At 33.8% G+C, this 15841-nt stretch overlaps 1 protein-coding gene across 1 annotated transcript in view; it reads left to right on the top strand.

The window, feature by feature from the left end:
- Positions 1 to 15610, top strand: part of LOC129254354 (adhesion G-protein coupled receptor D1-like) — a 43781-nt gene extending 28171 nt beyond the window's left edge. Inside the window, exons 13-25 of the mRNA XM_054892814.2 lie at positions 985 to 1037; positions 1560 to 1680; positions 2663 to 2766; positions 3075 to 3177; positions 8248 to 8398; positions 8689 to 8755; positions 9584 to 9650; positions 10783 to 10868; positions 11482 to 11644; positions 11960 to 12037; positions 12342 to 12387; positions 12974 to 13037; positions 13276 to 15610. Coding sequence (XP_054748789.2) covers positions 985 to 1037; positions 1560 to 1680; positions 2663 to 2766; positions 3075 to 3177; positions 8248 to 8398; positions 8689 to 8755; positions 9584 to 9650; positions 10783 to 10868; positions 11482 to 11644; positions 11960 to 12037; positions 12342 to 12387; positions 12974 to 13037; positions 13276 to 13282 — 1110 coding nt within the window. The 3' untranslated portion in view covers positions 13283 to 15610. The remainder of the gene's footprint in view (positions 1 to 984; positions 1038 to 1559; positions 1681 to 2662; positions 2767 to 3074; positions 3178 to 8247; positions 8399 to 8688; positions 8756 to 9583; positions 9651 to 10782; positions 10869 to 11481; positions 11645 to 11959; positions 12038 to 12341; positions 12388 to 12973; positions 13038 to 13275) is intronic.
- The last annotated feature ends 231 nt before the right edge of the window (positions 15611 to 15841 follow it).

Genomic DNA, 15841 nt, shown 5'->3' with positions numbered 1-15841 from the left:
TCGATCGGCTACAGTGATAGGAATGAAGAGGCCTATAGAGGTGTTTGGCCCATTGCGCTTCTGGAAGACGGTCAATGAACGTGATAAGATCATATCAGAGGCCAAAAACAAAACTTACTAGATCTTTTATAAATGAACCTCCTGTGTGTGAGTAGGTCTGCTGGTAAATAAAGATTTAGAAAGGTGGTTTATATGCACTATCATCGTACTAGAAGCAAAACACAAACTTTAATAGATCTAAGGTAGATATGAACCTACTGATAACGGGATGACCTTTTGACAGGGTAAACTATTGTAAAGACGGTTTGGGAATGTAGGAGGATCGTATTTGATGCTAAAAATAAAAACTTAATCTTAATTTGAAATTAACAGACTGTGAATGAATAGACGTTGTGATCTGAAAGGCGGGTTATGGATGCAAGAGGATCTTATTTGAGGATACAATCACAACCTACTCAATCTTAATTATGATCTTTGAGTGTGGAATTACATTCTTACGTGGTAAACGTACTGAAAACGGTTGAAAGAACGTAATGAGATCGTATTAAAGGCTAAATCAAAATTACTTCATCTAAAGTAGATATGAACAGACTAAAGTTGGGCTGACAGGTTTAACGTGTGCAAAGACAGTTAATGATAGTGACATGATCGTATTCGAGAAAACACGTATCGGCTAAACACAAAACCTCTACGACCAGTAGGACTACTAGATATGAATTAATTGTGAAAGGGTAGGTTTTCTCACTGTGTAAATAAATAGTAGACGATTTCTATATTGGGATCAGAGCAGAGGCTGATAACAAAATTATATTAATTATATTACCCAATCATAATTCATTTACGATTTTTTTTATTAACCGGTAGAAACTTCAAGAGAACTTCAAAGAAACTAGGACAACCTTTAATATCCTGGTTCCATAAGACTCTAATACTTTTGACATTCATATTATCATGTTATATGTTTGTTTTGTTTTCAAATTGCAGACGATGAAACCGAAGGGTGCCTCGTTCTTATGTGCATTCTATGATACCAACTCGTAAGTTTTCAAAATGTTCTCAAATATAAATTTGAATAGAAACAAGGGGGAAACAGCTAACTTTGGCATTATTGCAAAATTTGAAACAGAACAGGCGTGCCACTAAAGCTATTCATCCTCTATGTATCATTCTTAAAGATTTACCAGGTTTGTTTGACCAAGAACACAAATCCATCGATTTTTTATTACGTATTTTTTAAATGAAAAACAAATTTTATGTTCTAATTGGCCTACTTTGACATGAAAAAGACGAGTGGAGAAAGTTTTATAATATCTCGAAAGGAATATATTTCTGTATTTTCTAAAGTGAAAGTGAAGGATTGCGTGCACACTTTTCTTGAATTGTGCGAAGTTTTCAGTAAAACATGTTACAAAATTTCTGGGAGAGGAGCAACCCCCCCCCCCCCTTTGCCCGCTGTGTACAGCCAAGATAGACAGAAAGGGGTGGAGATCTAGGTTAAAAAAGCAAAAATGATCTTGTCACACTAACATTTATCTCCATATTTTGTTTGGATCTACCAGTCGGCATTTTTCCGCGAGGGGTTGTATGGTAGTACCAAGCATCAGTAATGACCAATCAACGACCTGCTCGTGTAATCACATGACCAGCTTTGCTATTTTGATGGCTGTGACGGACATAACGGTGAGTATGCTCTGCCGCGGATGAATTAAGTCCTGTGCTGTGCAAAGGGGACGGATTCTACAGCATAGGAAAATCTATTGTCAAAAGGCCTTCACGACAAAGAATTCTTTGCCGAAAATCGGTGAATTCAAAACAGCATTTTCGTCCGTGACTTTGGACAAACGATTCTTTGCCGAAAAATCGGTGAATCAAAACAGCATTTTTGTCCGTGACTTTGGAAAAACGACATATTTGCAATGTTTCGTCTGCTCAGAATCTTACACCGATCAGCTGGTCAGGTGCACCAATTTTCGGCAAAGACCTCTCAGCTGTTCTTTGTAATTTGACAGGCGTTTTCAAATATGTTTACTATGTTTTAGAATCTGTCCCTGTTGCAATTGCGAAAACTCACCAATGAAAGTTAATGCAATCAGTACTTCACAGATTTTTCCTTGCGCTGCCACTATTTGAATTGTTCACTGTCACTGTGTGATAAGTTCTGACAATGGATATCTTGAAAATAACCTTTTAAAAATCCCATTCCAGTCCTCACCCCAATTCATGGAAATATTTCGTCTTATCCTGCTCACTGCCCTCCAAGATATTGTCAATCTAATAGTCTACCTCTTGTGTATATTTGTAAACATCCGGTCCCCCAAAAAATCTTTATAAAGAATCTAAATCGCAAAGCAAAGCACAGTGCAATTGATTTTTTTTTCAATTTCAGCATCTTCATGTTCGTATTAGTTATCATTATCATTGTTGACCTCACTGCAACGACGAGGCAACGAAATGTTCAGACGTTTTATCAAAAAGACCGAACAATCAAATGCCCAATGTAAAGGAACAGTTTTTGTTTGGGGTGACATTTAGGGTGGCACTGCTTGACTATTGATCCTAAAATACAATTTACATATCTCACTAAGAATCTAAATAATAGTTATCCACTGAGGCCTTAAGGCAAGGCTGTTTGATGTCATCTGCATCATTCAATTTTGTTCAGATCTCCCGCGGTAACGAACTTTCTTTGGATGTGATCACCTACACAGGGTGTAGTTTGTCGATTGTTGCACTCGTCTTTTCACTTATTGTCATCGGTGTATCCAAGTAAGTGCTTTTTTTTTCTCTTCCATTGAATATCATTCAAGATTGACACACTTAGTTGTTAAGAGGAACGTGTATTTTAAAGCGGTCTTCCAAGGATGTTGGAAAAATATGTTCACTTTTTTTAAGTTAGGAACACGGCTGAAAAAATATTGAGAGTGGATATATCGCCAATGCAGCCAGTCTTTTTACGATATTGTTTGCCGAAGCTTGAATCGACGCGGAAAGTGACCAAATGAAATGTTTGAAAACGGCGGCAAATCAATCTAATCAGTTGGTAATTATCATTGATATGTCCATTTCGATTTCAGATTGAAGTCCATTCGCATTCGTATTCTTACCAACCAGTGCGTAGCCATGTTTCTTGCTCAGAGTCTGTTCATTTCCGCAGTCAAGAATGCCTCGGTCAACAAGGTTTGTCTCACTCTTTAACACCTCAAGGTGTTATTTTGTGAGTTTGTATAGTCATTTTGTGAAAAGAAAATGTTTTGTGAATTTGATTTGATTTGATTTTATTTTACATATTTCACAAGTACAAACAAAATTATGAAACAATATCAGAAAACTTATGAGAATACAAATCAGACAAGGCGTAACAATTAATTCAAATTAAAGAAAATAGCGATTTGGAATTAAAAACAATTTAAAACAGTGAAATATGGGGGAACCTGCATAAAAAAGCAAGGCTTGTTAAGTCTGCAGGATCCAGAAAAAAAAATCGGTCTTAATGAGGAGAGGACAGGTAAGTAAATTGATTATAACAAAGTAATGCCAAAAATGTGACGATTGTGTAAGGAATACAAAAAAAAAAAAAAAAAAAAGAGTCCGCCACTCTATGACTATTATTTATTACTCATTACTCGGCCAGAGCGTATTAACAAAGTGCATGAATATAAAAGTTTACAAAGGGAAATTATAAGAATTGATAAGCATCGCTTTCAATTTAAGTTTGAATATATTAAGTGAGGCACTATGTACAATATCATCGGGAAGATCGTTCCAAAACCTGGGCCCTTCAAATGCGATTGTTCTTTGAGCAAGGAGAGTGCGAGTACGCGGAAGGTGATAGGAGTCACTTAGCCGGGTGGGATATGTGTGGATTAAATTGTTCCTTTGAAACATAGAAACAAATGTATCAGGCAATTCACCTCTTGAAAGCTGAAACATAAATATACCAACTTGAAATGCATATACATGTATATCAGAAATTTTGAGTACTTTATTTTGGAAAAATAATGGGTTTGTATGGGAATAAAAACCAACTTGATTAACCACCCTAATTGCTCGTTTTTGTATCGTGAATATTTTATTAATTAAGGTTGTATTGCAATTACCCCAGGCCAATATTCCATAATTCATATGGGATAAAACAAGTGTAGAATATAATGTTTTTAAAATGTGATCAGGAAAAACATATTTTAGTTTATTCAAAATGCCAGTGTTGCGAGAAGATAACTTACATATATAATCAATTTGACATTTCCATGATAATTCATGATCAATGTAAAGACCGAGAAATTTGGTGGAATTAACTTGTTGCAAATCAACATTGTTTATAATTACATGGTCCGGCAAAGAATTCAAAGAGTTACTGAAAAGCATAAAATTTGTTTTGTTTACATCGAGTGACAACTTATTTGCTTGAATCCATGTCTGAACAGACCGCAATTCCCTATTCAAAATGGTAAGTAGTAAATTAGGGTTACGGTGTGACAAAAAAAGGTTCGAGTCATCCGCGAAAAGAATAAATGATAGGTCATTTGATGAATTATTAAAATCATTAATATACAACAAGAAAATCAGTGGGCCTAGGAGTGATCCTTGCGGTACACCGCAAGAAATAGTTTTAATTTGAGATTTATGGTCTTCTATTGAAACAAATTGTTTTCTGTTAGTTAGGTAACTCGTGAACCATTCCAAGGCCTTTCCACGCACACCATAATGTGATAACTTGTAAAGCAAAATAGCATGATTAATCGTGTCAAAGGCCTTGGAAAGGTCCAGGAATACACCAACTGTGTGCAGAGAATTATCAATAGCATTTGCCACTTTGTGAATAAAAGAAAGTAAGGCGTGTACAGTGGAATGTTTTTTTCTAAAACCGAATTGGGAGTCGCATAAAATATGATTATCAGATAAGAAATTTGTCAAACGAGAATAGATTAATCTTTCAAGAATTTTAGACAGGGAAGTAAGGAGTGAAATTGGACGATTGTTGCTGACAATCCGTCTATCGCCTTTTTTAAACACTGGAACAACCTTGGCTACTTTCATATTTTGAGGAACCAGACCAGTTACCAAAGATTGGTTGAATATAAAAGTCAAGGGAGTTAAAATTTCATTAATGACACGTTTTATGACACAATTCGTAAGTTCGTCGCATCCAGGACTTTTCTTAGGTTTTAAATTATTTACAATATTTTTAATTTCAAATTCAGTGATCGGAGTAAGGAAAATGGTTTTAGGGTTGGGATTTTTTAGAGAGTATTGGAATCTTTTGTCAGGTTCAGGAATATTATGGCAAAGAGTCGCGCCAATATCAACAAAATAGTTGTTAAACACGTCAGCCATATCTGCAGGATTAACAACCGTTACATTATTATTTATAATTTCTTTAGTGAACTCCTTCGATTTCTTTGTTTGTAAAACATTATTTATCACCTTCCATGTACTCGATGCATCATTTTTATACTTATTAAATTGATTAGCAAAATACTGTTTTTTAGCTAAACGTAACAGGGATGTAAGAACGTTCCGATAACGAACATATTTACGTTTTAAATGACTATTTTCAGGATTCTTTTTGTGTTTACAATATAAATTGTTTTTACGATTTATTGACTTCAGGAGCGATTTAGAAACCCACGGAAGTCTGGGTATTTTTTTATAATTAGATCGGGAAAATTTTCTTAGTGGTATAGTTTCTTGATAAATCGACATAAATATGTCCATAAACTTGTCAAAACAAACATTAACGTCGTGAATATTGTATATTCCACTCCAGTCAACCAAATCCAGTCTCTCTCGAAGTCTAATAATATTGTCATCCGATAAGTCACGAAATGTATGTTTTTTTTATTGTTATCTTTAGAGACTCTATCAAATACAATTTCAACAAATATTGGGAAATGGTCGGATATATCCGATACCAAGATGCCAGATGATATATGGGAAAAATCGTTAACAAAAATATTATCAATTAAGGTTGATGACGTATCTGTAATCCGTGTGGGTTATTACTAATGGAATGAAAAAGTTGGGTAACATCATATCTATAAATTCTTGATTACAGGGGGTATTACGATATAACAAGTTCAAATTAAAATCTCCCATTATAAAAACCTTTTTATTATTCAAAACATGCATTGACAAAAGACTTTGAGCACGGTGTAAAAAATCATAGACACTACCTTTAGGGGGTCTGTATATTTCTCCAACAACTATTTGTTTTTTATCAGGTAATTCTATTTGGATAAATATGCATTCAATAACCTCAGACATCACATAAAGCTCGGTAAGTTCATTGACTTTCAAGTTATTTGATACATAAAACCCAACCCCGCCTCCTCTTTTGTGTTCCCGATTGTTTGTATAAAAAGTAAAGCCGTCAATGGTTACGAAGGATCGCTGCTGGTCATTCAACCACGTTTCAGAAAATCCAATAACGTAATATCCATAACAAAGTTGCTCAATGAATGTCTGAAATTGGTCGATCTTTTTATTAATGCTTCTTATATTATGATGGAGGAGAAAGAGTTTATTTTTTGAATTGCGGGAATTTACAACAGTATCGTACTCAGAGAAGTATTTGGTACATATGGAGTGCATAGAACGATCTTCAGGATGGAAATCAAATTGGAGTTCTGGCATTTCCAGGTTTAAGTAACGCTGGAAGTGGCCATTATCATTTAAATCAATATTATGTTCATCCATAAGGAATTACGAGATAACTATAGTATAGAAAATAGAGCGAGGATTCCTGTTATGTATAAAAGTAGAAAAGGATGCATTGCTTACTATTGATAAAACGCACTGGCTGAGCAAATTATAGGGTGGCAAATGATGTACAAGAATGTAAAACAAGTCAATTACAGAATTAATTAAAGTAAGGTGATATTCGAATATCACAAAAAGTAACCAAGCAAACATAAACGATTTGCTTCTATAATCATTGGCTATTTGCAACCACCAAAGTATAAAGAGATAACAAGTCATTACAATGAGGTAATTAAAAGAATTGCATAACAATCATTGAAAATATTCAGAAGGTCAACAAAATGAGATAACTACTTTTGCATACTATGGCGACAGTACCTTCAATTTAACCTGAGAATGCATGTGAGCAAATAGTAAAGGAGTATGAAATGCAGTAAAATATTGTGAAGACCATATAGCAATAATTCAAAGCAAATTACATACAATTTCCAAGAAAACCCAGTCATTTTAAATCGAAGCCATCACTTATGTTATAAATAATGATACTTCTATCTTGGTTTAGTTTTGGATTCAACAATGAAAATTGGCCAAGCAAGGCTGACAAAAATGAAATGAAATATCAAGCTGTCGTGCATCTCCAGTTAAAAACTTCTTTGAATGTCATATAGCAGAAAATTGAAGACTAAAAGGAAAACCGTGTTTCTCCTCGAGGTTGATTTTTAGTGATATAAAATGAATTGATTGATTAAATGCGAATTGATTGATTAAATGCAGTTTCATGGACTAAAATGAAATAGTCAAATCAGATCTTAAAATGCTTTTAAGGAAAAAACCCATGAGGGAAAAAACATCAGTGTGAAAAGTAGCACTCATTATGGTATATATTTGAAATGCAAATAAAAACCACAACTTAACTCAGCATGAAATATTTTTCTTCTTCATTTCAATGAAAACCTTTCCAAGGCCGCTTATGGCGCATTATTTTCTACAATTCATAAAGCGCTTGTCAATACTTGGCCATCTAGGTGCAAATCTTTTAGAATCACGATAGCGTAAGTTGAAGCCGTTGAAGGCAATGGAAAGCCACGTCAATGGAATCATCATTTGCTGCGAACGGTGTTAAAATGTGCTAGTGACCGGAATTTTTCAATCATGAAATGCGATGATATATAAGGACACGACACAATCATCTCCCGAATGGAACTGCCCATTTAATTTAACCTTTCTTATAATAATGATTGATGTTTAAATATTAAATTTGCTGGCACTTAACTGTCCGTGTCAACAAATCTACGACAGTTTAACTAAGTATCAATCCAACTTCAACAAAGTCATAAAAGAAAGTTTGAAATCGAACATTATTATGTCTATTTCAACAACGTTTCATATTATAAGTGGATTTTTAAAAAATATATAATTTCTTGTTTCCCATGTATATTTAAAACACGCCGAAAATGTGAAGACACATCAAAGAAATTACACAAATCGTACCAGACCGCGTAAAGCTCTTATCCAATTCAAACATTGAATAATGATATTCTCAAACAGGTTGCTTGCAAAGTGGTGGCAGTATTTCTCCATCTTTTCTTTCTCGCCGTAATGTTCTGGATGCTTGTCCAAGGGGTCTACATGTACAGTAAGACCACCATGTTGCATAAAGCCGTTATCCCTCTCAAGTACTTCATCGTTGTTGGTTGGGGTAAGTTTATCGATTAATTTTTAATTTTTTACATTTACCATGTGGTTGTACCCATTTGTACAGGGGATGGGGTTACTCTATTGATTTGTTATACATTCACACAACCAGCAACATAGGTCTCAGTCGTGTTTATAATGTTTGTCGTTACTTTTAACATGCAAAATTATTTCTTTTCGGAAAAATAATCAGTATAATTATTGGAATAAATATCATTATAGCTATTTAAACACTTGGTATTGTTTTTTTTATTCAATGAAATATTACATTTTTGCTTTACTTTTCATCACTAGGAGTACCAGTTGTTATCGTTGCTGCCACTACTGCAGCTGATATAAACTTTTATGGCTCGGAAGACACGTAAGTTGCCTATTTTTTCTTCATAATTTATATTTGAACATACAGACTATAGTCCCTTTCCTTGATTTTATGATTACATTAACATCTTTTGTTTTAATGTAGTGGCCAGTGCGGACCTCACTTTTGAACATAAAAATAGCTTTAATATATAAATTGCTAATGCAATCAAATCCAGTGTTTAAAGAGGCTGCAAATTCAAAAAGATGTAAATATGGGCTTTTTATAGACCTCCGAGGTGGCGTGAGATATTGACTTTATCAGAATTTATCTCCATGAATTACCAACTCAATCCTTCGACTTACTTACTTTTTCCCCACAAATAACTCGACGTAGTTAAGTCAATGGCTGATAAGAACGAGTTTATAAGAGAAGGAAAGTTAGTGAGTCCAGCGGGAATAGGCTATGGAAAATAAACTGTAAAAATGTTACTTTTTCTTTTACTATGCTGCTACACCATTGCAAGAGGTTCTTATTTAGTGTTGACCTCAACCTTCAATTTTAAAGATTTGAAAGTAGTATAATAGACTATCGAAAGGGACCATTCTATAATCATGTCAAAATATTTTATTCAAAATGTGAAAATTTGTTTGTAAGAATTATTTTTGCTCTCTTATCACATCGTGATGATTACTTGTATAACGTGGAGAGTGCAGATGAGAAGAAAGTGAGGGGGGGGGGGTCGAGAGGGTAGTCGTTGTTTACACGAACATGACTATTAGTAGGCTAGCTTTGAAAAATAAAGATTTTGCCGAGATTGTCCTGTACGTGTCAAATTTACAAAACCATGAATTTGTCTCTGAAAACTTTGATAAATTTGTCTGTATATAGATGCTGGCTGAACAGGGAAAATGGAGGGATCTGGATATTTGTGGTTCCAGCTCTGGTCATTGCAGTGGTAAATTAAAGAACAAGTCCACCCCAAAAAAAGCTAAAAAGAGAAAAATCCAACAAGCATAATACTTAAAATTTCATCAAAGTCTGATGTAAAATAAGAAAGTTATGACATTTTAAAATTTCACCTAATTTCACAAAATAATCATTTGAACATACTATTTTTCTCCTCATTGCCCTGTGAAACAAAGTTTTATTTCTTCCTGAACATGTGGAATTACCATTTTTTAACACTTTATGGCTCAGACAAGTTGGTCCTTATTGTCAAATCTGTAAAAAAATGAAATTATGTATGATTCAAACAATAAAAAACAAAAGAAATAGTGAGTGAGGGACATCAGCGCCTCTCTCATTTGCATATGACTAAATTGTGCAGATAACTATTTTGTGAAAAATAAGCGAAACTTCAAAATGTCATAACTTTCTTATTTTATATCCGTTTTGATGAAATTTTTAGCATTATGCTTGCATGATTTTTCTTTATTGATTCAAATCAACATTTTTCTGAGGTTAACTTGACCTTTAATAAATAATTTATTTTAACATTGATTTTGTAAAGACGCAGTCACACAAAGAAAATGCCATTACGTTATTTTCAATGACATAATGATTAAAAAGATAAATGAAGCTATAACAGTCTTTCATTCATTTTAAAGCTATACATTCATCAAATTAATCATTCATAATTTCTCTTTATTCATAAACAATGAAGTGGCTCATTTCTATCCTATTTCATTATTCCTTATATTCATTATAGTCGTTTTTGTTGCTCCTAGAACTCAATCAAATTAATATAATATGCAGGGGTGGCGAAACTGGGGATGGGGGCTGAGGGCTTCAATCACCCCCCCCCCCCCCTCTTCCCCACTCTTTTCTAAAACCGTGTACAAAAACATAAAAACGACAATCTGATTGTGATGTTTTGCATGGCCAGCCCCCACTTTCAAAACCGTACCGCGTCACCGTGAATATATGATTTCGAATTATTTGTTTGTTGATTTCTCCGTCTTGTTAATTTATTAATTCCATTATTTCTTTCCGAAACATGATGTGAATAGCTGTTTTGGTGAACCTATAGCGCGATGGTCTCTTTGAATTATCGTTTTTTTTTGTTCTTTTATTTTCATTGCCTACAGATCAATGGTATCATAATGATCTTAACTGTGAGGGTTCTTAGGACGGTTAGGGTGTTTCAGAATAAGACAGACCGGGAAAAGATCAAGTGAGTTGACATTTACCAGTTCTATATCATTTCCATCATATTTCATTATTAAAACCCCTAGCAATAAGTGTATCCATTGTCAATTTTGGATTCTGCAGTCACCCTTTAACCGTAACTTCATTACAGATTGAACACGTTAGAATGTAAATCACTTTGTAGTAATACTTGTACATGATTAGCAAAATACTTGGGAGCATTTTCGGGTCAATTCTTGCACATTTCATGAACAAGGTGTTTGAGCAATGATGATCTTACAACTCAATTAACGAGCAGTGGGCCTTCAGAGATTAGCTATTGAATTCGCCACGTTCGCCTGCCTGTTTAATCAGTAAGCTTCCATGATCAGAATCCAGTTTCACTTAAGTAAAGATATGCCAGGCAATCCCATTGGGTTCATGTCATTAAGTTTCAGGTTATTACTTCAAATTGCATTTGTCTTTAGTTTTTTAACGTGGTATGTACGAACTGAATTATTCCAATATCAAGTTTAATTTATCAACTTCAGTCATAGAATCATAAAATTTTTTGGAACGTTCATATTAATACGTATTTCAACTAAAATCAAAGACTGAAGTGAATGTTATATTGTTTTTATTTTATTCTTATTTTCAAGGTCGACCGTAAAGGCGACTATCGTGATCTTACCCGTCCTTGGTGTGACGTGGATAACAGGAATACTAGTCAACATATCAGTCGTATTTAGTTACCTCTTTGCCATTTTCAACGCGTTCCAGGGAGTATTTATTTTCATCATGCAAATCCTCATGAATGCCGAGGTGAGATTATTCACTTTTATTGGATTAAAGAGATTGAATCTTTATTTTCTTGGATTGCTTCTCCCTAGTTCGATAACGGACATATAGGGCGTTTATGATATAATGACATTCTGTCACTGAGGACAAGGAAATAGCAACTTCTTTCTGAAAAAACAATGTGAAAATTCCGCCTAAACACTTAAACACTAATTTTCTGTTTAGTTTAAGTTTGTGATATGGTAATAAAATGAAATGAAAGACATGATTTCTCTTTTAGCTTATCTAGACCTACACCCCCTTCCTTACGGATCGTTCCCTCATTCATTTTTTTTACAGATCCGGTCTGCACTGCGCCTGCGCAAGAGTCGTATTCTGCCGTTCAACACATCGTCGATTTTGGATAGAACTGTTACGGTACAGTATTATGTAGTATAAATACAGCAGGCCTATAGGTGTCCCACTACTTGATAGATCAATTTTACATTGGTGTTGTCATTTTGCAACCATTCATGAATATGTCTGTATTACAATTCAGTTGTAGATGTTCATTACAGACTGAGTAAGGATACTATTACATCATTATTTGCTCAAGGAGTTCTGTAGAAATATATTTTATCAAGCAAAATCGTCGTTCCCCGGAGCTAATCTTATTGTCATAACTTAACACATATTTCCTAATACCTAGACAAGTTTCTGTGATTCTGTTGTAATTTTCCAGAGCAACAACACTGCTAATAGCAACAAGAGCCATACGACCCAAACAGGTATGTTTTAGCACAAACAAATACGATTGACTGGATTCATAAGATACCTACTCTGTTTTTATTTCCTTCTTATTCTGTTTATTGCTTCCTTTTTTTCATTGATCACCTCCTTCATTATATATTCGTTGATGTGCTAGTCCAGTCACCCGGGGAGTGTTTCATGAAGGACTTGTCAGACGTTTTATCCGACAAGTCCTGTTTTATCCGACATTTACCATAGTAACTCGGCCAATCAGAATCAAGGAAAGATGTCAGATCTGACAACTTGTCGGACAAAAATGTTGATGAAACGCTCCCCTGGTCTATGAAATTTCTGCATATGTCAGACATGAATACATAACATCTTGTTTTTAAAGTTGCCTTCCCTAATGATGAAAGAAAGGAAATGTCATTTGAATAAACTTGAGGTAACTATGAACTGGTGATAGCATCTAGAGGAGGTGAGATTGGTTATGAGTGTGTATAATTGTATCATTTTATTGAAGAAATGATAATAATCGAAATATATATGTAAGTAATGGCATATTTGTAAATAAATTACTAACGATTCATCCGTGTTTGGATATTGTTTTTTTTTTCGACATAGGTGTAGGAGTGGTTTCCATTAGTGGCAGTCAGGGAAGTGTGATTGGCGAACAAATGCCTCGTGCGTAAGTATCCATTCAATTCAATTCATTACATTCCATTGCATTGCCTACCCTTTCGCGTCTTTTATTCAATTATCTTCCTCATTTCATTGCTTCCATCCCATTTAATATTACTTCGTTAGTTTGATTGACTTGATTTTTTCTCCCACTGAACGTTCAACCATTCCTCGTTCATTTGTGGCTGAACTTGCACTTTGTCGTATTAACATGATTTCTTTCTCCCTTTCTTCTCATTGTACAGGGAATGAGGTGGCTTCGGAATGGATTTAAATCACCACGATTGATGTACTTTCACGATTTTATATGAATATACGATTCATTTTTTAAATATTTCATGTTAAAAAAATCCAACTTACAAAGGAACGAATAAATAAAGGAACAAATTGATTGAACGTATAATTATTTTGTGTATTTTTTACCCCATTCTGGGACCAATACTTCATTTTTAGTACTAAATTTGAAATGACGTTTTCAATGAGTCAATTTATAATCTTTTGTAAAATAATACATTTCTCATCATACAGGGAATGAGGTGGCTTCGGAACGGCTTTAAATCACCACCATTGATGTACTTTTACGATTTTATATGAATATACTATTCATTTTTTTAGATCTTTTATGAGAGCACCTATATATGTGTAAATATTTCATGGTAAAAAAAAATCAACTAACAACGAAGTGAATAAATAAAGGAACAAATTGATTGAAAGTAGAAATATTTTTGTGTATTTTTATACCCCACTCTTGGACCAATACTTCATATTTTAATGCCATAATTGAAAAGACGTTTTCAATGAGTCAATTTATAATATTTTGTAAAATAATAAATAAAATAAGCCTAATGGTTCTTATGTCATTTGTTGTTCGCTTTTTCGTTTTTTGTATTCGCTTATATTCACATCCCTGGCAGTTATATTAACCTGCTGTTTGGTTATTCAAGACTTGTAGGTCTACTGATTTTGATCATTTATTTTGTAAAATCTAATTGTATTTTATATGGTGTGTGACCAGTAGTCAGTTTTAAGCAGTGAAAAAAAAAACGACCGACGAAAATTTATGAAATTTGATACAGATTTTTTTCACATTACTAGATTAAAATCTTAAGTGCAAAAACATTCGATGATTCATTTGTACGGCGACTTTTTATGCATGAATATTTGCAGCATTTAATTACTTTTCTTAAAAATCGTTCATTTATGAGAATTTACGAGAATAGCATTTAAATACATGTATGTGTAATGTTTAGAATATTCCTGACAGATATTTTTGAAATGTTAATGTTGCTTCTGCTTTTTATACTGTTAATATTACTTCTACCACTTCCACCACCACCACTTCTACTACTACTACTACTACTACTACTACTACTACTACTACTACTACTACTACTACTGCTGCTGCTGCTGCTACTACTACTACTACTACTACCACTACTAACACTACTACTACTACTACTTCTACTACTACTACTACTTTTCTACTTATACTCCTCCTCTTACCACCACTACTACTATTGTACTATTACAACTGCTTGCATGATCAACACTTCTCTTTCATTGTAGTATCTTTAAAACAATTAAAATACAATGGGAATCATTGAACATAAAGTATAATATTAGACCCGAGTGTACAAAATGCGGGAAAATCCTGAACTGTTGCAAAGAGGGAATCTGTTTTGTAGCAACCAGCTAAAAAGCACATAAAAGCCTGCAATTTTTTGTAAAGACTTTCCGCAATATACCATAGTTGGTACAGTTTCATTACATTCATAGTAATTTTGATAAATATTTAGGGTAATAGCTCTTTCAACGTACCATGATGACATGGTTTTTGGTTGTTGTTTTTTTTCCTTCGGGAAATAATCAAGGTTTATTGTTACAGGTTTTCTTTATACCGTAGTTTGTTAAGTCTCCTATTAATATAATTGATAACATTACCCACGATATTTTCATTTGATTTCATTTATTTCCATATCCAACAAAGAAATATAATTCAAGTAACAAAATATGTATTGTAAAACAATGTAAAGCATTGGAATTCATTTAACAATGGGCTGATATTGTAAAAGAGGTAGTTTATATAACAGGTTGCGTAAGGAGAGGACTGCTAAAAAGCCAGGTATGTAGAATGCAGTCCCCTATAACTTGAATTTCCGGTGGGGTGTTTTGTTTTTGTTCAATTGCTGATTTTTATTTCAGTCAAATGTTTTTAAAGATATCTGATACAGCCTAAGAAATTGTCGATTTATTTTATCAAGGTCAGTTTACTGCTTACCTGCAACCATTATGTTTTCATATCAATAATCATGAAAAATTTATTGTGCGTTTAGGGGTTAAATATAAAATCACGAAGATGTAAGACAAGTATGGTTTCCACCGAAGTTATTAAAAAATTGATATAAATCTTGTACATTACACATCATTTTTCTCTCGATAGCTCTTATTTCAGAAAAATTCAAGCAATATATATTCAATCAATAATTTTATCGTATGAATTACATCAGTAATATATAAGTGTATAATATGTCGCTATCTGGAATTAAAACCTAAGTGCCTATCTGTGAATAATTCATTGTCAAACATTGTTTAAATGTCTTCTCATATTACGCTAGTATTGGTTTAGCGGGGTGCGTGTGTGCGTATGTTGTGGTTATTGCGGAGTAATTACGTGGGGAAATAATGGTGTGTGTGTGTATGAGGGTGTGTGTATGTCTGTTGTGGTTTTTAAGGGGTAATGACGTGAGGGGCATAATGGTGTGTAGGTGAGTGTGTGGGTATGTCTGTTGTGGTTATTGAGTGTTAAAGGCG

This window comes from Lytechinus pictus, chromosome 2, assembly GCF_037042905.1.
Source record: "Lytechinus pictus isolate F3 Inbred chromosome 2, Lp3.0, whole genome shotgun sequence".
Taxonomy (NCBI): Eukaryota; Metazoa; Echinodermata; class Echinoidea; order Temnopleuroida; family Toxopneustidae; genus Lytechinus; species Lytechinus pictus.
Note: the sequence above shows the minus strand (reverse complement) of the source record. Positions and strands in the feature narration are given on the sequence as shown.